This window comes from Ictidomys tridecemlineatus, chromosome 3 (genome assembly GCF_052094955.1).
Source record: "Ictidomys tridecemlineatus isolate mIctTri1 chromosome 3, mIctTri1.hap1, whole genome shotgun sequence".
Lineage (NCBI taxonomy): Eukaryota > Metazoa > Chordata > Mammalia > Rodentia > Sciuridae > Ictidomys > Ictidomys tridecemlineatus.
Window position 1 is genome coordinate 200,265,903 of NC_135479.1, and position 23,656 is coordinate 200,289,558.

The following is a 23,656-nucleotide window of genomic DNA, read 5'->3' on the forward strand; positions in this document are numbered from 1 at the left end:
TGCACAAAGTGTCCAAAATTCCATTTATATTTACTGTTTTAATCAGAGTATTTTGTTCTTAAAATTCCGTTCCTCTAGAATCATTCTTGATATCAAAATCTGAATCAGCCAGGGTTCCCCAAACCAAACAGAAACTATTGGTTCTATAGCACAGAATTGATCAGTCCTCTCTCTATAAAGAGATGAAAGGAAGCTAATTACAAGAAAATGGCTAGTGTGGTTAAGAAGCTGGCAAGTCCAAATCTGCAGTGTGGATGGCACGCTGGTGACACAGGAGAGTGAAGGATATAGTTTCAGTCTGAAGGTTGGCAGCCTATACACCCAGGAAAGCTGAAAATGCAGATGAAGTCTGAATATGGTCAGCTAAGAATTTCTCTCTGACTCAGGGAGGCCCATCTTTCAGTTCCATTCAGGCCTTTGACTGATTAGATAAGGCCCATCCACATTGCAAAGAGCAGTCCGCTTCCTCCAAGTTCACAGTTCACCAATTCAAATGGTAATCTCATCCCAAAATACTATCCAAGTTGACCTACCTATTTAACCAGCACATTTGTCTTGGTTTAGAGTAAACTGTTAGACTAGGTATCCTCTCTAGTACCTAACCATAGAACCAATTAAACCAAGCAAAACAATAACTCCATGATTCTTAGAGATAGAGCAGTTTGTATTCCATTTACAGTGGAGCTACTCCTGTGGGGAATCAGGACAGAGGGGTTCTCTACACTGCCCCTGCTCTTCCTCTTAATTCATTATGTAGGTATCTTAGGCTAATGCACAGACACTTTCTGATACATTTTGTGATGATAGATTCACCAGTTGGTAATTATGGATTTTTGTTTCTTGGAGATTGACCTCAAATTAATATTGAATAGTATTATTATGTCAACTACACTCCAGATATCCTTTTTCATGTTTCATGAAATCATATAGAATCATATACTCATATAACTTCTTTCCCTAATTTTTCATAATTTTCTCATTTTATATGTGCATGATTTTGTGAAAAAAAATCTTTAAAAAAATATTCAGAACAACATAGAATTGTGCTTTTCTTCCTTAATTCTGATAGGTTATCACTCTGTAATGAATGGAATTGCCATTCTGAGATTAAGAAGGAAGGATTGACTCCAGTAACAAGCAACATGACATACTAACTTAAAACCTTGACTTAATTTGAACCTCAACTCAATGATTTTCACCAATTCCTTGCACAGATGGTGCCTAATTTGCATGCGTTGATGTGACAGAGGCCAGAGTAGCTTGAGGTTCAGTGTGTACAATTTAGTTAAGTTTCCCACTACCAGTTTTGACCAAAGTGATGGCACCTGCTCCTGCCTGGACAAAGAGAGGACCTGCAGCACACATACCTCTTGTTTCCTGTGATGGTCCCTCAGTTAACTCCATGAGGAGATTCTCTGCAGCCATTTGCTTTTAAAGGGAGAAATTCTAATGAATGACTCATATTAACACTCATTACTAACTCACGGAGCTAACCAGCAATATATTTATTGTGAAACTAAACACCCAGTTTGATTATGGAGTATGTGTATAGAAAATTGTTTAATAACCAAAACATATATTTTTTTAGGAAACCAGTAAGTAGAATAGCTAAAACAAAACAAAACAGAAATTAAAAAAAAAAAAAAGACCCAGTTCATGTGATATACATCTAGGAAAAAAATTACCTACTACAAATAGAGAATTGTTTATGTTTGGGGGCAAATCATAATTTAAAATTTCTGCTCCATTAATTTTAAATGTGCTCCCTAACAACAAACTCTCCAGTGTGCTTTTTCATTGTTTGTCTGCTCATCTCTCTTATATCTGTTGGGGGAAAGATGTATTTAATGTGCTGAGTCAAAATGAACCACTGAGATTAATGAAATTAGTATAATGAATTTATATGAAATAATTCAATTATGAGAAAAGTCTATTTGGGTGAGTTCATGAAGTTTACCATTCATTTTTTTTTAATTAATTTAATGGCAAGAGTGCTTCTTACAAAATGTATGAGACACTTTGGATTTAATAGTTTTTCCCAGTTTCCAAAAATGTAAAGCAAATGTATTTTCCATGAGAAAGTGAAATTATTTTCTTCATTTCAACTTTTTAAGAGTGGCATTTATCAAACTCCATTTTAGAGTTCTACAGCATACTTTATTTCATGAATGCTCTTTATTGAGATTTATTAGCCTTTTTCTTCCTATATTAAAATATTTTTAAAGTGATCTATTTACATAATACAAATTTTTGGTTTAATTCCAAAATTAAAAAAAAATAAGATGGGGTTGCTCTTCATCTTAGTTACTCTAAATTTTGGCAGGACAATTCCACAAGGACACAAATATCCCATTTCAAAGTGATTTTAGAAATGTCTAAAGGATCAGCAGCTATTCCCATTATACAAATCTACATGTTCAAAATGCAGGGACCATAGTTTGGGTTTCTTTTAACCTGATGATACCTCAACAAAACAGAGTCAAAGGTAGCTTTTAAATATTAGTGCCTATTAATGTCATCTAAGAAACACTGCCCAGCCTTTAGGGATGACTGTTCTTAAGTTCAGGCTTCATTAGAAAGGCAGGAGGCAGTTCAAAATTTAAAAACTGTGTTAAAGGAAGGTATTATGTATTTCTATAAACTGAACACTCTTGGTGTTATGATTTGGATCTGAAATGTTCCCCCAAAGCTTATGTGTTGAAGGCAATGCAGTAAGACCAGAGGTGGGGCTTTTCAGAAATGATTGGATCAAGAGGACTCTAACCATATAAATGGATAAGTCCATTTGATGGATTAATAATTTGAATAAACTAATGTGCATTAAATGTAGGCATGTTGATCATGGCCAGAGGAAGTAGGTCACTGGAATCATGCTTATGGGGACTATGTCTTGATGTCTTGTCCCTGGTCCCTTTCATAATCTCTGCTTCCTGGCTGCCGTGAGCTGAGTAGCTTTCCTCTGCCTCACCCTTCCTCCATGACGTTCTTCTCACCTCAGGCCCAGAGCAATAGAGCTGGCCAACCATGAACTGAAACCTCAAAACTGTCACCCAAAATAAATCATTCTTCCTCTAAGTTGCTTACGTCAGGTATTTTTGGTCATAAAATCATTTTAAACAACTAAATAAAACATAGGTCATAGCTCATTAAGGAGCATATTTTAATGATATTTACAACTAACTCTACTTCATTGGCTTTAACTATCTTGTTCCCATTAATTCACTGATTTGGATTTTTGTCAAAGAACTCTTCAATTCTTTCACTTGTCAATCAAATTTTACTTCTACTTTGAAGATTTTGGGTTATCTTTTCCTCAATTCATAGGCTTCTTATATCTCAGTTATCTATTTCTGAGCAACAAATTACTCTAAAACAGTGTCTTAAAATGTCACTTATTATTTCTCACTAGTTTTTAGTGTTTAATGCTGTTGACTGGCATTGCCTAGCCAAAGTGATATTTCTTACCACTAAGTAATAAATAAATTTAGAGTTAATCCCATCTCTGGGGGCTTATCTGGGACTTTTCACACACATGCCTGCCAGTCAACTGGCTGTTAGCTGATCTAGGATGGCCTCAAATGGGAAAACTTCCTCTTCCATGTGGTCTTTTAATCCTCTATTGAGGACTGTCAGGAGACTCCTCCCTAGATTTAATGAGAGTAGAAGGAGTCACAGAACCCAACAAATAGCCATACTCATTGGTATAGTTTTATTAGCAGGAGAGGAAACAAAGCAAAATTTATAAAAGCAGAAGGCACATGGTACAAAATCCTGAGCAACCAGTCACAAGCTTCCAAGGACTAGGATGTGCTTAGTCCCTCCAGCAATTAATTATAGAAACACATTTGCAACATTCTATTAGGGAAGCTCAGTAAAGACCCAGTAGCCATGATTCCTTTTGGGGGCTATTTCTATTCCCATTTACTTGGCTTGTACCACAATTCCAGAATCTTAGAATGAAAGTAGATATTCAACAGAAGCTATAGAGTTTCCACAAATAGTTTAGGCACAGTGAACTATTTTTATTAATTAAGGTGGTGAGAACTTCTAAGTTTCCAGATGCCATCTAAAGAACCCAAAGTTCTTACCAAAGACAGTAATCTCCGGCTGTTGTCTGGGTATTATCCTGAGCTTGTTCTCTGGCTAAAGCAAAGTTATCTGAAGGTGAGGAGAACCACACATGGCCTCTTGAGGCCTACACTGGGAATTGGCACTTCTTCACTTCTGACATAGCCAACTGGCCAAAGTGAGTCTTGCGATTCAAGAAGAGAGGAAATGGATTCCATCTCTTTTTTGGAGAGATTGCTGAATCACTTTGCAAATGCCTTAAGTAGTCATCAGTTGGGTTCATGAAGGCAGTCTGTCTACAACACTTTCCAAACTTTTGTTCTTTGCTTTAGTGAATCTAAAGAAGCTTGTGACTTGTCGTATCCCATCTAGGCAGCCCCATTTCATAATTAGCTTTGCTCATTACTCCTTTCCAATCATGTATGGATAAGATTCTGGCCATCTTTCAAAAGTTACTCCTCAATATCGGTTCATTATGATGTCTCTCACAAGACTGGACAGATCTCTATCAACTCCAGCTTCAGCAACTCAACGTGTCTACGTCCCACTGATGAACTGCAGTCTCTGTCACACCCAAGAGGTTTGAAACCCAACTGGATTCAGTCTTTTAAATAGCAGCCAAATCTAGGACCAATCCCACTGCTGGGAGTCCAAGTCCATAACTTTCCAAGAGCTTGTCCAGAGCTTCTTGGGCGGCTGGTGGAGAATGCTTCAGGGAAAATTCCAGGACAGTTGAATACAGATCCCAAATTGGGGGTTATACTTGGAAATCAGAAATAATTGATGTCTCACGCTCATTCTTCTTGACGTTTTCAGGCTAGCTATGATCAAATCAGAGTGTGTCACTATCGGGAGAACTTTATGGCTTTTCTTGGTAAGATGGTTCAGCTGTACAGTTTCTATTTAGTGGAGTATAGTCTTAATACCCAAAATAGCAGATTTTTAGCGTGGACTTTAAAGGAACATTCCTCTTAGGACTCTTTCCCGGACAATATAATTCCTCCCCACGACATTTCCTTGGCAGGACAAGCTGACCAACTTTGTCTCAGCCCAGACATGACCACACTAACTGCTCTTTCTCATGAGTTAATGAACTGCTTTCTCTGATTTCTTTCTTCCGACATTCATGTGGCCTGACTTTTAAAGCTAATTGAACAATTTTGTCTCTACTATAATGACTTTTGAATAGAACACCATTCCTTTCAATGAAGGACTGCTTGCAGTATTTTTAATTTTTTTTTTTGTTTTTTGTTTTGGTAAGGATATTGAGGCGCTTAAGCACTGAGCCACATCCCTGGCCCTTTTTTTGTTATATTTTATTTAGAGACATAGTCTTGTTCAGTTGCTGAGACTGGGCTTTGAACTCACCATCCTCCTGCCTCCAACTCCCAGCTGCTGAAATTACAGGTATGTGCCACTGCACCCAGCCCTTTGCCGTATTTTTAGAGGATAAAATTTTGGGGTGAATTTTGGAGAAGAAGGTTTTTGTGCTCACTGGTCAATTATGATAAATTTATAATTTAATACCCAAAGTAAAAACACACTATTGAGAAGGTATTTATTTTTAATCAAAATCTCAATGAAGACTTCAATAAGCTTAAAGGACAAAATAAAAACATTCTCATCCAAATGATCCTTTTAACACAATGATTTTTTTTTCTAAAATCACTCAAAAGACTATTTCTTTTTCTGATTGTGTTTGAAGTAAATTATGTTTAAATCAATAAACATCTAGTTTATAGATGAGTACTTATCATGGGAAAGGACTATGTGTATTTGATGATGTATATTAGCCATATATCAAACAGCATTGTTCAGGGACACAATTTTGCTAAGGAAAATCAAAGACTTACAGAGATTTAGGAGTGTAATCAAAAACATATTGAATTTGGCTAGGAGAATTTATATGCATTGGAATTCAGTCATCTGACTCAAGAACATTCCTGATTTAAAATATTCAGTATACTTAGATATATACCAACTCGTGTGTGTGTGTGTGTGTGTGTGTGTGTGTGTGTGTGTGTTTGCACACATGCACATGCACATACATGCTTGTATTTGGTTTTAAATTGGATTTGGACATTTAAAAATGTTACCACCAAAGCTATTCTCAAAACAATATAATTCAAGAATCTAGAAAACTATACCCTTGCTTTTTTTTTTTTATAAACACCCAAAGATGTCCAATTTGAATATTGCTCCAGTGTCTTATAATAGACTTACTGAAAGCTATTAGAAAGTGAATGCTAAGGAAAGTAATAGAAGTATGAGATATCTGGCAAAGATTCTATGATTTATTGTGTTACAGAGATTTTCCGTACTTTCCTCCATCATTACAAAATGAAAGGGGTCCACCTCTTTTTATTACACACATGCAGTTGTGATTGGGGCTCATTTCTCCAGCCATCTCACATTTAAAATAAAGGGTTGCATCTGCCCCAAGCAAGCAATGGCCAGTCTGTTTCCAAGAGTCAGCCTCCTAAGATAGGGACTGGATAAGATAAGGAGGGTTTCTGAATTGTAACAACAGAAACATCAATGCTCAATCACTTGAAATAATGCCAAGAAATAAAACTGCACCATCCTAGAGTGGAAAAAAAAACAGTATTTTTTTCTTAATATTTTTGACAGTAAAATAAAAGAGACTTTAATGAAAACAAAACAACATTAAAAAAACCCACAACAACATTATTTATATATGTAGTGCTTTAATCATGTGCCATAACTAGAAGAAGCCATTTAAATATGTTATACTGATTGTATTCTGGAACGTTCCCTCAGATTCTAAGACTTAAAAGATTGTTGCTAAGATGTTATTTTTTTTTCCAAAATGATAATTCTTGGCAGGCAGAATATGATTTTATTCACAGGAACATTGTCTCAGGGAATTTTTTAGTAGGAAAATTTTGAAGAGAATTTATAGAAAAAAATGCCTAAGAAAAGATTCCAAACAAAATTATGGAGACATTCTTAAAAGGATTCTAATAAATATAAAGAATACACACCATCACTTGGAGATGAATTTAACTTTATTCAATGGAATTTTGTCTAAAGCATAATAGAGATATGCTATTATGGTTTCTTGTTTTTTTTTATGTTTGTTTACTTAACTATTTCTGTCACATTTTATCTATCCTAGTAGTTGGGTAGTGGAAAATCTGAGTAAAAAGGAAAATACATTTTGATTTAGCCAGAATAATTATGGGTTAGTTGGACATAATATGATCCCCTACCAATCAAATTCTGGTTTTACAAAGATATTTTGAGAAGTTAAATTGTCCTAGAGATCAGAGCAGTGTAAGAAGCACCTACCTGAACTGTGTTTTGTCTGTGTGCCATTTGGAAAATCTTCCTCCTAGTCAGGTCCCTGGAAGAAACAGAAGTGGTAAGCCTCAGGAGACACTTTGATTTAGGGGTTGATTTCTCACCATGCACAACATCTAGGACTTAGAATGTTATTTAAAGAAAGACCCTCTAGTGGGCAGGACACATGATGGGACAGTGCAGGGCTTATGGAACAAGGAGTGCAATAGTCCAGAAAGACAGCAAAACCTTTACATAATAAAACTATTAACTAGCATGTATTTGAAACACATTATAATCCAAAAACTGTATTAAACATGTTGCATGTATTGACTTAATAGATCCTTGGAGTACTTTTGTTCAATTCCTCTTATACAGTGTTCTCCAAATCTTTTCCTTGCATGCACTGAACTAACTATTCTACTTCTCAAATAAAACCAGAACTGACTGATGGGACTAAACATACATGCTCAGAATCAACTTGTACTAGAAGAGGTCCAGTACACTCTCCATCACATGTCACCATAGAGCCACCAATGATTCTAGACTGCAGAAAGATCCTCTAGATAAGAAAACAGGAAGAAATTAGGGAGAACTGCAGCCAAATTGGTGTCACTGAAGTGACAATCCATTCAATATGAACTTCATTAGGCCAGAATGAGTAATTCCCTGAGCAATGAAATACTGGGTCTACAACATTTTCCAAATCCTTGCCCATTCTTCTTTATTCGTCAGTGAGCAGCCTGAAGGGAATTCCAGGTTAAGGTTAGAGCTCTCCACACCACATCCATCTTCTCACTATCCTTGTTTCTTATCATTCTCTTCCATTCTCCCTTTTCCTTTCCTAGGAATGGCTCATGTCCTGCCAATTCTGTCTCTTTCCAAAGTCCTCCTCTCCTTGGACCTACTGCCAAAAAAGTATTACCAAATGTGCTTTTCCACACTGGAACTGTGAGGGATACAAATCAGAAGAGTCCCTAGCCAGTATCCTTCCCTTCTGGTATTTTCCTTTGCACTTATGGTGCCTATTTTCAACCTTAAACTTTCCATTACCATTTCCATTCCATTCCTGTGGGAGTCTCGCAACTTCTGCCCATATCTCACCTTCAGAACTTAGGACTTGGAATTAATAATGTTTGAAGAAAGGAGCTTGAAGAAACAATTTATCTGGTAACCTTCACATAATAAATTCAACAATAAGAAAGAAAGTGTAAACTCAATTTCCTAAGCATAACCTTACATTAGGAAAGTCCCATGCAGAGTACACAGGTCTCATTTTGAATACATGTAGGGTGTCTTTTAAAATACTATTCTGGGGGCTGGGGATGTGGCTCAAGCGGTAGTGCGCTCGCCTGGCATGCGTGCGGCCCGGGTTCGATCCTCAGCACCACATACCAACAAAGATGTTGTGTCCACTGAGAACTAAAAAATAATAAATATTAAAAAATTCTCTCTCTCTCTCTCTCTCTCTCTCTCTCTCTCTCTCTCTCTCCCTCTCTCCCCTCTCTCACTCTCTCTTTAAAAAAAAAATACTATTCTGTCAAATGACAACCTGTAGTTGGACAAGTCATTGGAAACCCACATGGAGAACTATGGGTTGTGTTCTTCGCTAGCACACTGCTCCAAATCCTCAATTTGTTTATTTAGATTTCTTTCCTGAATGTGTTATATATAGATATATTTTTTCCACTACTTGGGATCTAACTCAGAACCTTTGCATGAAAGGCAAGTACTCTACCACTGAACTACATTCCCAGCCCATTTGCTAGAAATTATGACCTTGTCTACACAGAAACACTTTTTTCTTCATTTACTATTTGATTTGTAATCCCCAAAGGCCATGTGTTTAAAAACTATGTTTGTAAAATTCTTTTAGCCTTTGAGATTTCCATTTTTTTTTAATTCTCAAAATGAGTAGCTTACATTGGCACATTGCAGATTTAGTAGCATAGTTCATATACAAGGCTTGTGAGATGTTAGAATGATAACATTGAACTTACATATTAAGAAAATACGTATATGAAAAGAAGAATTCATCCTCTTAAATGGTTATGTGTGCAATTACAGCACTTCAGGCTGCTCAGACAACTCAGCAACTGTTCACTTTGTATGACTCTGAAATTTTTCTTATGAATACGTAGCTAAGAAGTAGGTTTTATATGCAAAACATAAATACATACATTTAGAATTTCAATGCAAATATGTAGGGAGCTTAAGTGTTTGGAGTTCAATTTCTCTGTTCCTTTTCAGAACTGAACCTCTAAAAAAGTTAGACTTCACACATTCACACCTCAATTTCTTCTTATTTTCCCAAATATTACGTAATTTTTTAAAATTCTAAAATTGATTAATTAGTTAATTCTTCTGGAGCTTCTGGAAATCAAACCCAGAGCCTTGTGCATGCTAAGAACATGTTCTACCACTGAACCACTCACTGTTAAAAAGTTATTTTGTAACAGTTACTTAAAATCTGAATGTTTTAATTATTAACTTGCTGCAGAAATTTGTTTATTTTTAAGTATAATTTTACATAATTTCCCCTGATATGCATTTCATGCTGATTTTATAGCTATCAGATTCAGAATCAGCTAGTTATATTCAAGGATCAAGTAGTGATTTGCTTCTCTGAAACCATGGACCTGTCAGTTGCTAAAGCTCCAAAATTTGCCATGTAATGGGATATTTAAACATAATGAATGCAGTATTATAAAAATCAAAGATTCCTAGTGTAGAAATTTTCTCTTCTACATTTTGATCAATGACCACGTTACCTGTTCCAGAATATTTCTAGAATATCATTATTTGAAATAGTCCTAATTGGTAGGGTTTTTCTTTGAATTGAGGACTACATTTCTGTGGTCCAAAATTTACCATCCAGTTGAACCCAGAAAAAGCCTAGTGATTTTTAGCCAAGATAATTTATCAAGTACTTAATCATAGTTATTCTTTATAGTTTTCTTTACAGAATATTTGTGTAAACCCAAATAAATAAAAACAAAGAACACTAAAGACATGTGATTTGTTTAGATTCATGTTATTATATTTCATATCTTGGAAAGAAAAAATGAAACTAAATATTAATATGAGGACAACATTACTGTAAACAAAATACACTTTGAATTTTAAGGTCAAATTTCTTAATTAAAATTTGGGATATATCATACATCTATGTCCAGTATTTTATAATGTAAAAGTCTACAACATAACATTAACAAAATCAAAATATTCCAAAATAGTTTCTATTTTAAAATCATCTAGTAACAGGCTTTATTTTCAGTATAAAATATCTACCATATCATTTTTATCTTTATTGATATAACTTGAGACATGGAACACTGATCCATTGTTTTGCAAAAATGATTTATTTATAAGATTTGAGTGCTTGTTTAGTTTAGTCTAAAAATACCAAAGCTAATCTTAAAGAATATAATAGAGTATTCTACTGGCTTTACTACAGCAAATGGAACAATATATTACCTAGGATGTACTTGTTATTACTGAACAAAGCATAAAGTTAATGAGATGTTCTCCTTAGAGATAAGTATGGCTCTCATAACAGTAATTAATTTAGATTTCAGTCTCCCTGCTTGACAGACTATCACATCTTAATTTGTTTTGATTTTGTGGCTACTTTCTTATGAATTATTCTATGTGACAGGTAATTTTACACAAAAGTATCCCTTGACAGATTAAATAACCTAGAAATGTAATTTCTGTGCCTTTTATTTTTAAAAGGTGGGCCCCTTAGATCATTTCTGCGGATGAAGTAACATCAGCAGAAAAATAAATGTTCTTCCTACCCTTCAAAGTTACTTAACTCCATGAGAGTTAAGTTACCAATGTATTATTTATGTTGTTAGCAACCTTGACCTTATACACTGTCTGAACTGATCTACAACTTTGAACCTTCATCTCAAAAGCCTCTAGTGTGATTTCTTTCTGTTTTCCTTAAAAATCCTTTTCTATCCCAACATGTGTTCTTTTTTTTTTTTTTATCTTATTAGCTTTATTTTCACATGTCCTTTTAGGCTGACTGCTAACGTTTGTGGTCTACGCAGTTACATTTTTTTATACTGTGTTTTCACGTTTGTATTCGGCCCATGATTTACATAATTGTTCCTAGCTTGTGTTGCCTTAACGTTAGCAGTCAAGTTGGCGAAAGATATTATCAACAAAGTACTCTGCTAAAAGTAGATGTCCTCAGTCTGGGCCAAATGCTGGCCGTCAGTTACTGTCACACGCAACTTCAGGGTCAGTTCCTGCCCTCTTTTTCTTACGCACAACTGCCATAGACATCAGCATCCATGCAACTGGAACTGAGTGTGAGTGTCCAGGATAGGTTTTGGCATGGAAGTCCCTGACAGCAGGACTTGGCTCGGGATTTGTTTAAATGCAGGACCTCACTTTGGACTACAGGAAAGGGAGGATGGAGAAAAGAAAGAGAGTTGTCTGCAAGAACATAATGCTTAAAGCCTGGTATACAAAACAAATAGATATATTAAAAGAGATTTTTAAGATGTGATATTAAAACACATGATGGATATGATTTCTTAGGATGAAAAACAACCAGTAAAAATAAGATAGGGCAGCAAATTAATGGTTTTGTTCATTTCATAACTTTCTCTCCTGCTTCCAAACTGTCCTTGGCTTTATGCTTGATTTATTTTCCTTTCTATTACAGATATAAAGGTGTCTTTCTTCCCATATGAGACTCGTCACATAATACGCTTTTGATCTTGTCCTCTTCCAAATCTTCTCGGCATGGCTCTCTCCGTCATTGTACCTTTTGTCTTTCTTCCCCCCCCCCTTGTTTTGCTGTTGGAGTTTTAATAGGATTGTGAGTATTGAAAACAGAGACTCTCAAAGGAGAGCTTAAGAACAGGTAAGGCAGCCAGTAGGATCCTCACCTAACTCCTTCCAGAAGCTGGAAGGAGTCCGACAAGCAAACCCTGATCCCAGAAGTAGGAGGGTGTGTACTGCCCTCGGAATTCCAACAACAGCTTCATATGCCCACTCTGTCTGTGCTCCCCATTCAATTTTATTATTATTACTTTTTTCATCTTTTTATTCTCCGGGGCTCTTTCACTATTCTGTGAGCATTTTTTTTTCCTCCCAAAGCTGCTTGCTCTTCCTATGGCTTACTCATAGTTTTCTCTTGCAAGAATGACTCATCTTCAAGCACCCATTCACCCTTTGATCCCATTGCTAGCCACAGGATTCCCTGTGCATTCTTAGTTCAGATATTAGAGAGTGAGAATCTCTCTGACGTCATTCATCCCTTCTTAGACAGAGGATTTTGTCCTGGATGTTTGCCTCAGGGGCTACAGGTATCTGTTCAATGCTTGCATTGGTTGCCAGTCTTGGTCCAGTCATGAACGGACTGGATGAACAGGATTACAGAACAAAGGCATGGACAGCAAAGGCCATCAAAAGCATCAAATAGCTTCATTTAGTCTGTTCTGCATTTCCAGGCCAGTTTTTGAATGGAAGTTTGTTTTCTCCTCTCCGATCAGAGTCACTATTTCCAACAAATGTCTCTCTCACCTTGAGATCAAAATAGGGCACACAAACTTCATTAATCAAGATACTATTCTAACACAATATTTTTAAAAAATTAAAATTAACACAAAAAATTCCACAGTGAACAAAATGCCAAAATGTATAACTGGTATTTCCTTTTGCCTCATATGTCTTGGCATGGACTAGATCAAGAGAATGTTGTCCTTGTTAGCTACAGTTTTCATTGATTCATTCTTTCTTTTTCTTCTTTTTTCTTACCAACCTATTCTTTCTGGATGTCTGTTTCTCTTGAATCTGTATTGAGATGCCTGTATTTGGAAACTTAATTCTATGTGGTTCTCAAGGTGAGGGAGACACTGGTTAGGAATGTATAAATTTGATGATCGATGAGAAAGTTAAAAAAAAAATTATGCTCAAAAACTGACCTGAAAATACTTACTGACCTGATTAAAATAACTATTTGGTTCATTCCGGGGCCTTCCATATTGATACTTATTTTGCAACTCCTAATTCTGAGTCGAACTGATTATAACATATAGCTGGGAAAATTCTCTCTAGATAGACTTGCCAAAATGGGGGGCAGAGGTGGGGAGGTGCAAATAAAAGAGAGACCAGTCAAACCACAGGAAAAGCATTAAAAAATTGAAACAGTCATATAAAAGTGTATTAGGGAATCAAAATAGGACTGCTAAGAAAACACAAGTTTTCTCCTGTAGTGTTCCTTCCCCCAAGGTATGGACTATCTTTGAGCCCTCTCTATCATTCAGTGATTTAGACTGATTCTTCCTAGTTGAAACCCTCTTTGTTTTTTTGTTTTGTTTTGTTTTTGTTTGTTTTGTGCAGGAGATTGAACTCAGATTTGCTCAACCACTGAACCATATCCTTCAACTTTTTTAAAAAAAAGTTAAATTTTGAGACAGGGTCTCCCTAAGTTGTTTATGGCTGGTTTTGAACTGGAAGTCCTTCCTGCCTCAGCCTCCTGAGCCACTGAGGTTACAAGCATGAATTCCTTTTCAGAAGCTGAACATTCATCTCCTTTACTGCCATTGCTTCCCTCTCCCTCTCTTCAAGAAAGGTGTCATGCAAGGATATGTCTTGGAAAATCTTGGGTTTCTTTTCCATCATCATGACAATCTCACTTACTCTTAGCAGTTTAGTTTTCATGCTCCAGGAAATGCATCTCCAATCCTGGACTTCTCCATTGCTAGAAGCTTCTGTGTCTCTCCTTTTTCTCTCTCCCACTACTTTTCTCTCCTGCACGTCCACATGACCTCCCCTTAGTCTTTTATTTAGGTAATAAAGAATGTGCAATTGGTTCCAGTCTTTTTATTCTGTTGAAAGTTTATAACTGTTTTATTTTGTTTGAGAAGTTAATTTATATATTATTTTATTTATATATTTTTTATAAGAAAACAGTAAACTAAATGGATTGTCTGCTCAAAGTCCTAAATCATTATGAATGAAAAGCCTGTGATAGGAACCTCTGCTTTCTAATCGCCCCTCCATCTGTTAGAGGAATAAAAAATGTAAGCATTGTGCCTTGAAGAAAACTAGCAGATACTTGGGGAAATTTCTTTCACAAACCTCAATCTTTCCTTTTTTTGAAATTATTTATTTTGGAGAATTTAAACTCTCTAATATATACAAATGAGTCAATGAGTTCACTTATTAACTTATTTGATTCAATTGTGTTAGCAATTGTGGACTGCTCTGATTTGAATATGTTTGTTCCTGCCAAAATAACTTATTATGGTTTGGTCACAAAGGTAACAGTTCTGAGAGTTGGTGGGAACTTTAAGAGGCCATTTGGGTGATGGGCCCCCATCAGAAAGGATTCGTGTTTATCTCACAGGAGCAGGGTGGTTCCTGTGCAAGTCACTGTTATAGAACAAAAATCTTAGCCTCTCCTGAGCACTTGCTTCTTCCTTCTCTGTGCAATCTCTCTCTCTCTCTCTCTCTCTCTCTCTACCTCTCTCTGTCTTTCTTATATATATTCTCTCCATCTGATTCCACCCACCATGAGAGGAGGATCTCGAAAGGCAACATGATGTAGACCTCCAGAACTGTGAGCTAAATGAACCGCTTTCCTTTATCAGGAAAGTACCCAATATCAGGAATTCTGTCATAGCAACACCAACTTGACTGATTATAACTTTGTTTTATTAAAAAAATGAAGAGATTCCTTCCTGTGCTTCCTTTCTACTGCAAATCTCTTGATCTATTTGTAGCTCTCTCTTGTTGGCTGGGTCCTCTTGCCTGAGCAGCTTCCATGTGATCCAGTTATCACTCACTCTCTTTAGCTCTCAACTTCAAACCCCCAGTCTCAGTCACCTTTCATCTTCTTTCAACTGCTCTAGTGGCCCATTATCAACAATCTTATCACAGACCCACTTCAGGCACAGTGCCTGGGTCTAGTGTGTGATCTTCTCGTCATAACAAACCATCTAGAATGCAGTGCACTTTTAATCAAGCCCTTTTATAAACTCTTGTTCAGGCGTAGTTCTCTCAGTTATTGTCCCAGATGCTACCTAAATTCAAATGTAATTTTATTTTTCAGACACAGGCTGGTGAGATTAAGGACATCAGAGCTGCATTTCTTTCTCTTAGTCCTTTTACCTGGGAATGAAATGAATGACTTGATGTCACAAATGCTTTTGTCCAATACCTATTTTGGGTTTTTTTCCCCCACTATCAGTTTTTAAAACTGAAAAACAAGAACAGCTATAACAGCAACTCTCAAATTATCCATTAACTTCAAAATTGATTTCTTGAATTACTAAACAAAGAAATTATAGCAATGAAACGTCCAAACCATTACCCTCTTATGCCCATTTCTTTTTCAATCTTTTTTTCTACCCCTTTTGGCATACACTGCTTGCTCCACCCAAGAACTCTGCTGCCTGGCTTTCCTGTTGTCATGTGGTCTCACACCTTCTAACACCCAATCAAGAAAATGATTTTTCATGTAAATCAAATAATAGAGAAAGATGGATTAGTGCACTCAGTTGGATGATAATTCAGGGACTCCGGTATTATGTTGGCAAAATGGACAAGTTAAAGATGTGACCCCCCTGCCTTCAGCTCTCTTCCGTTGCTGGGGTATAAGTGGAGTGGTTTTTGCTTTGGGTAAAATAGGACTCTTAAAAGAATTCGTTAGGACCTGGTGAGACCTGAAGTAGAACTGGATAGGCAGGTCTTGACACCATCCAGCCTTTAAAGAGAACATCCTTGTAATAAGAATGCCTTTTCTAGCTTGTTTATTAGGTAGAGAAGCAAACATAGGAGAGAATAAATTCAGTGTTTTAACCAGGAATAGTGTATATTTGCTAATCTGTTTTTTCCAATTTATTTATTTTTTTCAACATCCAATAAGTATTTTTCAGTGTATTCTGAGAATCAGAAAATGTACTTAGACACTGGGGCCTGGGTGGGATCTAGAGGACAGTGGTGAAGGGAGGAGTCAAAGGTGTTACCTTAATGAGTTACATTTCAAGGTAACTCAACCATATAATATATTAGATGGAAAAAAAGACTGAAGAGTATAATAAACCAAGAAGGGAGATGTGGACCAGTATAATAAACCAAGAAGGGAGACGTGGACCAGGGAGTTCATAATGTTAGTTAAGATAACCAAGATGGCGATCAACGACAGATGAGCAAAGAACTGTAGGACATGAAAGAGTTTCCCACGTAGAGGTTCTAGACTAAGCAAAGACCCTGAGGAGAGAGCGTGCTTGACATGTTTGAAGAATGCAACTATAGCAACTATAGTGGCGTAGGAAAAAAGGAGAATATAGAGATGAAATCAGAGAAATAATGAGTGGAGTGGTCAAGTCAAGCCTTGCCTTTTACTTTGAATGAATTGGAGAGGAGGATTTTTGAGCAAAGAAGTGAAAGGATTTGACTTACATTCTAACAGGATAATTCTGGTTGCAAAATTGAAAATCATGCCTGGTGGGACCTGAGATAGGACAAGAACTAGCAAATGCATGAGTGTGTGTGTGTGGGGGGGGGGTGCAGAAGTGGAGAAAGGGAGACCTATTAGATTCTCTTGCAATAATCCAGGTAGCAGATAGTGATGGCTTGGACTAGCAGAGTGTCAGTAGAAATTGTAACAGTGGGTGGAACTGAAAGTTTTTTTTTTTTTTTTTTGAAAAACCTTTTTTTAGTTGTTGATAGACCTTTATTTATTCATTTATATGTGGTGCTGAGAATCGAACCCAGTGCCTCACACATGCCAGGCAAGTGTGCTGCTGCTGAGCCACAATCCCCGCCCCACTGAAAGTTCTTTGAAGCAAAAACTGTAAGAGTTACTGATGAGCAGTTGTGGAGAGTGAGGAAAACAGAGGAGTGAAGGGTGACTCCATGGATTTTGAACCAAGGATTTGGGAAAAGGAATTTCCTGAGATGGAGGAAACTACAAAGAGGATGCACTGTTTCTTCTCCTTCTTCTTTTCTTCTTTTAAGTAAAAGTGGTGTTTGGAGGAGAAAGGAGACCCGGAATATGGTTTCCTGAAGTCAAGTCAAGACACACTTTCAAGGAGAAAGTAGAGACCCTGGGTCAAGTTCTGCTGATGAACAACTAAAGCAAGGGCTGGGAAGTTCCGCTGTCTTGTCTATTGGTTTTATCTCTAGCACTGTTTATGCAAGGGTCAGGAGAACTAATTGGGATCCAAGGGATGAAGACAGTTTGTGCATCTCTTTGTTGTTACCTGGAGGAATATATTCATCTTATCAGGTAAAGCTACCTAAGGATTTCCTTATTCACAGGTACTCCCTGAGGAACCCTCCCCATGTTCAGTTCAGGATGGTGCCTTTGTCCTGCAAAGAACTTCCTTTGGGGAGAGGATACATTTCTCAAACCAACTCAGAAAATCCACGGTTGGGGGAGCAGGATCTCTTCCAACCTCTCTCTAACTTCTCAACCAACCAACAGGCCTCTATTGGGACTTAGAAGATGAAAAACTTCTAAAACAAATAAATAAATAAATAGCAGGAGGAATTGTGCATTCATGCTTTTTCAAGCTGTCATAAAAATAAAGAAAAAAAAAACAGCAGATAACAAGTGACTAGGAAGCAATCACAGGCTGAAAGTCATCTCCTATCAAATCCGGGCTATGAAGACAATGGGGACTGTGTAAAGACCAAGCAGCTGCCATACCCTTCCCAGGGAGCAAGGCCGGGTGTGGCCCACAGAGCAGGGCTGTGAATTGTGAGCACCATGCTGTGAGGGTTGGAAGGAGGCGGAGGAGAGGATTCATAAAAAAGTAGTGGGCAGGCTGCCAAAAGAGTTCTTTCTCTAGAGATAGCTAGAAAGAGAACATAAATAACAGTGATTCATTCTTTGTGATGCTACAAACTGTGTCCTGCAGACCTTATTTACGTAGGAGAGAAGCCTATGATGACTCCAGTTGTTTGTGAGAACATGGAAAAATGATTGCATTGAGCTCTAATTTGACTCTGGTTACCAGGCCTAAGATCATCCGTTTTATTTTCTCTGGGAAACTTTAAAAAAAAAAAAAAAAAAAGCTAAATACGTAGACAACAAGCAGAAACTAATAAGAGATGATGGCAATATCCAGAATTTGGTATTTAAATTTCAGGGAGAAATCAATTTCTAGATCTTTGAAACACATGGTATTTCAAAGCAAAGACTTCTGGGCAAAGAATCTGTCTCTTCTATTCACTTAAATAAATCATATGGAAACTCCATGATAAAGGGCACTCTGTTCTCAATATAATAAGCTACAACAATATATTCCACTCACCTCTCTCTCTCTCTCTCTCTCTCTCTCTCTCTCTCTCACTTTCCCCCTCCTCCTCTCTCCATATGTCAAAGATAGACGAATATTTTACCAGTTTCCTGTATAAATAAATACAGCATATATTTTCACTTGTTTCAGAGAATTTCCATAAAATTATGTCAGAAATATATCCTTGAGTTTGTACAAGTATGAAATCACGTCATGAAGGCAAGAACACTTTTCTATTGATACTGATTCAAAGCTTTCATGGGGTAACATCCTTAAATGACAGCTTTTCTTCTTCCAAACTAATCAAACAATATTCCTTCTTTGATGTAAATCCTATCTCAAACAAGTACTGGATTTAAGAAGAAATAAGTCACAAATGTGCCCCAAGGTGTTCTCATTAATACACTAGTTTTGGACCAATAGTGACAGACCTTTCCTTCCTTTGGGCAGGGACAGAAACTTGGAATGACACAACAGTGAAAGAAGAAACTCCAACCATTGGAAGAAAAGGTTCTTTTGCAGGAAAGAAGCACAGCAAAAACAAGGACGTATGTCATTCTGATTTTGTCCAGAGTTGGAATATGAATCTACATAGAATGACTTCTGTAGTCTACCCCCTCAACTGCAACCTGATGTCTGAAGTTCCACTTAGATATTATATTAAATATGCACAGATAGTTTTAAACCCTGAAAAAACTGATGGCTTCCTATTTTCTTGATTATCCTTTTATTCTTATAGGACAATTGCTAGCAAGATGTATTATCTCCACTGCCTACAAGGGATAGTGCAGGGATTTAATATTGATTTTAAGAAACTGTAGCCTGGGAATCCATTCCCTTAAGTTTCATCACTTGTCACTTTTTTTGTGTTGAACACCTGACCTAGGATTACCCAGACCCACCTGAAGACACTACACCGCCCAGGCAAGCACACGGATTCACCCAGACACACAAACATACCCATAGCCTTCTCTCCACACACCTTCCAGAAAGGTTAGCCACTCCAATCAATTCACTGGTCCTGTGTCCATTAGCTCCCTGTCCTCAACACTGTCACCCTGCCTGCACTATGGCTAAAATGTCTGATTCCAAGAGTGAGATGTGTTTGCCCCACCTTGGGCAGGATGCTTCCATTTTCTGTTCTGCTAAGTGTTGTTAAGATTAATGTCTCCCTGAAAGGATTTGTGAGGATCAAGATAATTCATGCAAAGGACTTAAGACAGTGCCGCTGCTCAAGAGATACCACCTTCCATTATTACAGAGAGTATTGATTTCCTGTGACTACTATAATAAATTTCTATAAACTTAGTGGTTTTAAAACAACACAAATTTGTTATCTTACATTTCTGTAGGTGGTAAGTCTGACAAACGTCTCCCTAGGCTAAAAGTGAGGTGTTAGCATGGTTGTATTCTCTTCTGGATGTTCTAGAGGAGAATCAGTCTCCTTTTGTTGCTCAGCTTCTAAAGATGGCTTACATTCCTGATTCACAGTGCTTCCTCCATCTTCAAAGGCTTCACTATGGCACCTCTCTGACCTTTCATCAACTGTTGCATCTTTATCTGACCACAGCTGTTGAAGTTCTCTGTTTTTTTTAAGAACTCAGGTAATAACACTGGGCTCGGGAGGATTATCCTAGATAATCTCAAGGTCTATAACTTTAATCACATTTGCAGAATCTCTTTTTCCTTGCATAGTAACATGTTCATAGTGTCCAAGTGAGGAACATGGACTTCTGAGAGGGAGGGTACTCTTCCACATACCACAAGGGAAGCTTTTAGAGATTATAAATCCAAATGAGAAATGTAAATGTATTCCTATTACATGGATGGCCTCCTTTGTTTCTACCTGTTCATTTTCCCATTAACATTACATTCTAGGGGGCCAGACTCTGTGGTAGGTATTTCTGTGCCCTCATGGACCTGATGATCCTTTAAGCTGCACAACCATCTTGGTCCAAAAGGTATGGCCAATTATTTTAAACTCCCTTTGATATGGAGCAGATACATACCTTTATAAGATCTAGATATTGCACACTCACTTATTTGTTCAGTTAATCACTCAACAAATATTTACAAAGTGCTTGACATGAAAAAGCCACTCCACAAAAGGAAATCTCAATTCCTGGCAAGTTTTCAAAGCGACAAACTGTGACATCATTCTATCTCAAACAAACCAACTTCTATAAACATCCTAGAAGAGGCTTTATGAAGCCTGCTCTAGAGAAGGTTCTTAACCAAGGACATTTCGGAGGCTCCAGTAGTCTGGGACTTCTTGCCAATTTCATGGAAAATTGGACATGTCTGTTGTGTCTGCATGTTTGGGGACAGGGGAGGGTAGTCCACTGATCTTACCTTTTTCACAAAGGGGTCAAAAGATCTTTGGGGCGCCAAAGATCTTGCTATTTAGTTTCTGCATCTGGCATTGGGAGGAATTTCATGGAATAAACTAAATGACACTGTTGATTATTTGGGCTCACCTCTTGAGTCGCCCACCCAGCGTTATCTCTGTCTTGATGAATTCTCTTCTGCCCATTCAGATCTTAACGCTGTTACCAAGCACAACTACCTATGCCAAGCCTCGTGCCATAGGACAAAGGAAAATTAAGAGTTAGACAATGGCAGAACTTGAAGATCAGCTCTGGAGGATCCTTTCTTATTCTGATTCTAAAAAAATTGTCCTGGTGATAGTTGCATTCCATCAGGTATCTACATCCAGTTATGCACTATAGCTCATGTGTGAAAAGAAGAATCCCAAGAGCGATGGGATAAGGATTGTATTTAAAGCAAAGACCTGCCTTTCCTACATTAAGAAACTAAAATCAATTGGAGACAGAGATAAATTCTATGAATTAAATAAAGAAGGCTTGTCTTCTATCACCCTCTTTCAAAAAGCTGTATGCTAGGGAGAAAAAAAAAATCATTTCTTTGTTTTTTCTGAGAGTATATTTGATTCCTGTAGGTCAAGGTCAGCCAGGTGGGTTGTGCTGTGCTCAAATCAAGGAATGTCTGCAGCCCCAACTCTCCAGACCCACTGCTTTAACTGTTCACTCCACCCTCCTTCCCTCTGATTCTAAGAAAGGCATAGGATACAACATCGATTCTCTTTTCTGAAAATTTCAGTTGTTTTCTATTGAAAGAGATACCACCCATTCCAGGCAGCTCTTTTTCACATATTGCAGAGCAGCAGAGCTCTGACTGGCTTTTACAAGTCATTCCCAGGCTCTGGGACAGCTCACCCTGTGGGTGGCAGGTGGGTGATGTGCCTTATGTAGATAAGTAAATTCGTGTCCTCATGCACATGACCCACAGGTGTGATCTGAGCCTATTTATGGCTTTGGTATGTATTTTTTTATTTCTTTAGTTAAAAGAGTTCCCTTGTCTCTCCTTTGAATCATGCTTTCCTCTCTTGCTCATGACAGCATTCTTCATATACCTAATCCCAACTACTTGCATTTCCTGTGCATGACATGATCAGAGACTATGTCATCATCTATTGTTTTTTTTAAATATTTTTTTATTTGTAGTTGGACACAATGCTTTTTTTATTATTTATTTTTATGTGGTGCTGAGGATCGAACCCAGCACCTTGCACGTGCTAGACGTGCACTCTGCCACTAAGCCCCAGCCCCAGCCCCCATCTATTGGTTTTATGTCTTATAATCCATCTTATTTTGCTGGGCTGCTAATATCCGGAACAGACAGAATAAAGAAAGCAGGGAGACTTGAGGGATCATCAGGTGTCAAACTAGAACTTAGTTTCTGAGTAACCCAGTTGAAGATGAACAGAATCAATTTGTAGACTATCTGTGATTTTTACAGCATTTGGGTATCATAAATACAAAAGTGCAGGCTTTTACCTTGCATTGTTTTTATTCAGAATTCAGTTTCCCTGGTTTTTTTTTAAATATAGGACTCTAAATCCACGTGATCTCTTCTTTCTGCCCATTTCTGACTCTAGGATCACATGATCACTCATGTTACTTTCATTTTAATCCACTTGGAAATGTTTCAGGACACTGAGAAAGAGAGAAAGAGAAAATACTAATTCAGGAGTTTACTTCATAATATCTCATTTTGATATCCATAGAAAATGGTCCTATGGAAATGACCAAGTAAGTGCACACCAGGTCATGGTCTGTTCAAATTCTGTTTTCTCATTAGGGACCTTCTCAGGACAGAGCCCTGGAAAAGGATTGTACTTGAGTGAGTTTCAAACATCACAACATCTGCAAAGAGCCAGAGAGACTTGAGAAAACTACTGCAAAACAAGGATGCAATTATCTCAAATTAAAAGCAGTAACATGATTAACTTGGTGTCTTGCTTACCACAGCCGCAGGACATATTGGAAAGTTCCCGATGATTCATTAGTGTTCACATGTTCCATCCAAGTGACAAAAAGGTTAGAAAGAAAACGTTATAGCCCCATATTTTAGAGCATTTTTATTCTACATTGTTCAGTTCCCGATTTGAGATAATATAAGGAAAAATAGTCTCAATGGAAACTGAATACACTGGCAAATGAGAGATTATCAAAAGAGAGAAAACGGGAATTTTTCAGAGGCACTGGAGGGGAGGATTGTGCAACTTCCCACTATGCAAACTTTTGTAATTGTAAATTCTGCTACCTTTTAAGGAGAAAACACCATCAGCCTGCAACTTGAGAGCTTTTATGAGAACCAGGAGAGGGCTTTTCCTTCACTCACATCTGTCTTCATTTGCTACAAGTATGCTGCTGATTTCACGCTGCTTAGCAAAGTCTAAAAAGTAGAAGATGAATTACTTAAATCAAGCAAATGCAAGTGTCCTTGGGCCATAGTAAATTTTAAAAAAGCACATGAAAAGAGGCTTACTTTGAATTCTATGCTCTCTATTATTTGTGTTCATTGTTCTCAAGAAAAGATGCCAATATATGAAAGTTCATGATTTTAAATAAAAGTTTGGTCTGTTTACACAGGTGAGACAAAGGATCATGTTTCAAGTGACATTTTTAAACAATTTCATCACATTTACA

General features: G+C 37.2%; 1 protein-coding gene across 2 annotated transcripts in view; it reads right to left on the minus strand.

Moving 5' to 3' along the window:
- LOC120890441 (uncharacterized) overlaps positions 1–23,280 on the minus strand; it is a 33,237-nt gene extending 9,957 nt beyond the window's left edge. The window contains exons 1-2 of one of the 2 annotated variants that reach the window (XR_005734664.2): positions 22,971–23,279; positions 7,381–7,435 (exon numbers count right to left, since the gene is read on the minus strand). Coding sequence is in view for 1 of the 2 variants with exons in the window: in XM_078041325.1 (XP_077897451.1) it covers positions 7,381–7,435; positions 22,971–23,029 (114 nt within the window). In the remaining variant the exon portion in view is untranslated. Of the gene's footprint in view, positions 1–7,380; positions 7,436–22,970 lie in introns of both variants that reach the window. The other variant, XM_078041325.1, reaches the window with a different exon arrangement.
- Between the last annotated feature and the right edge of the window lie 376 nt (positions 23,281–23,656).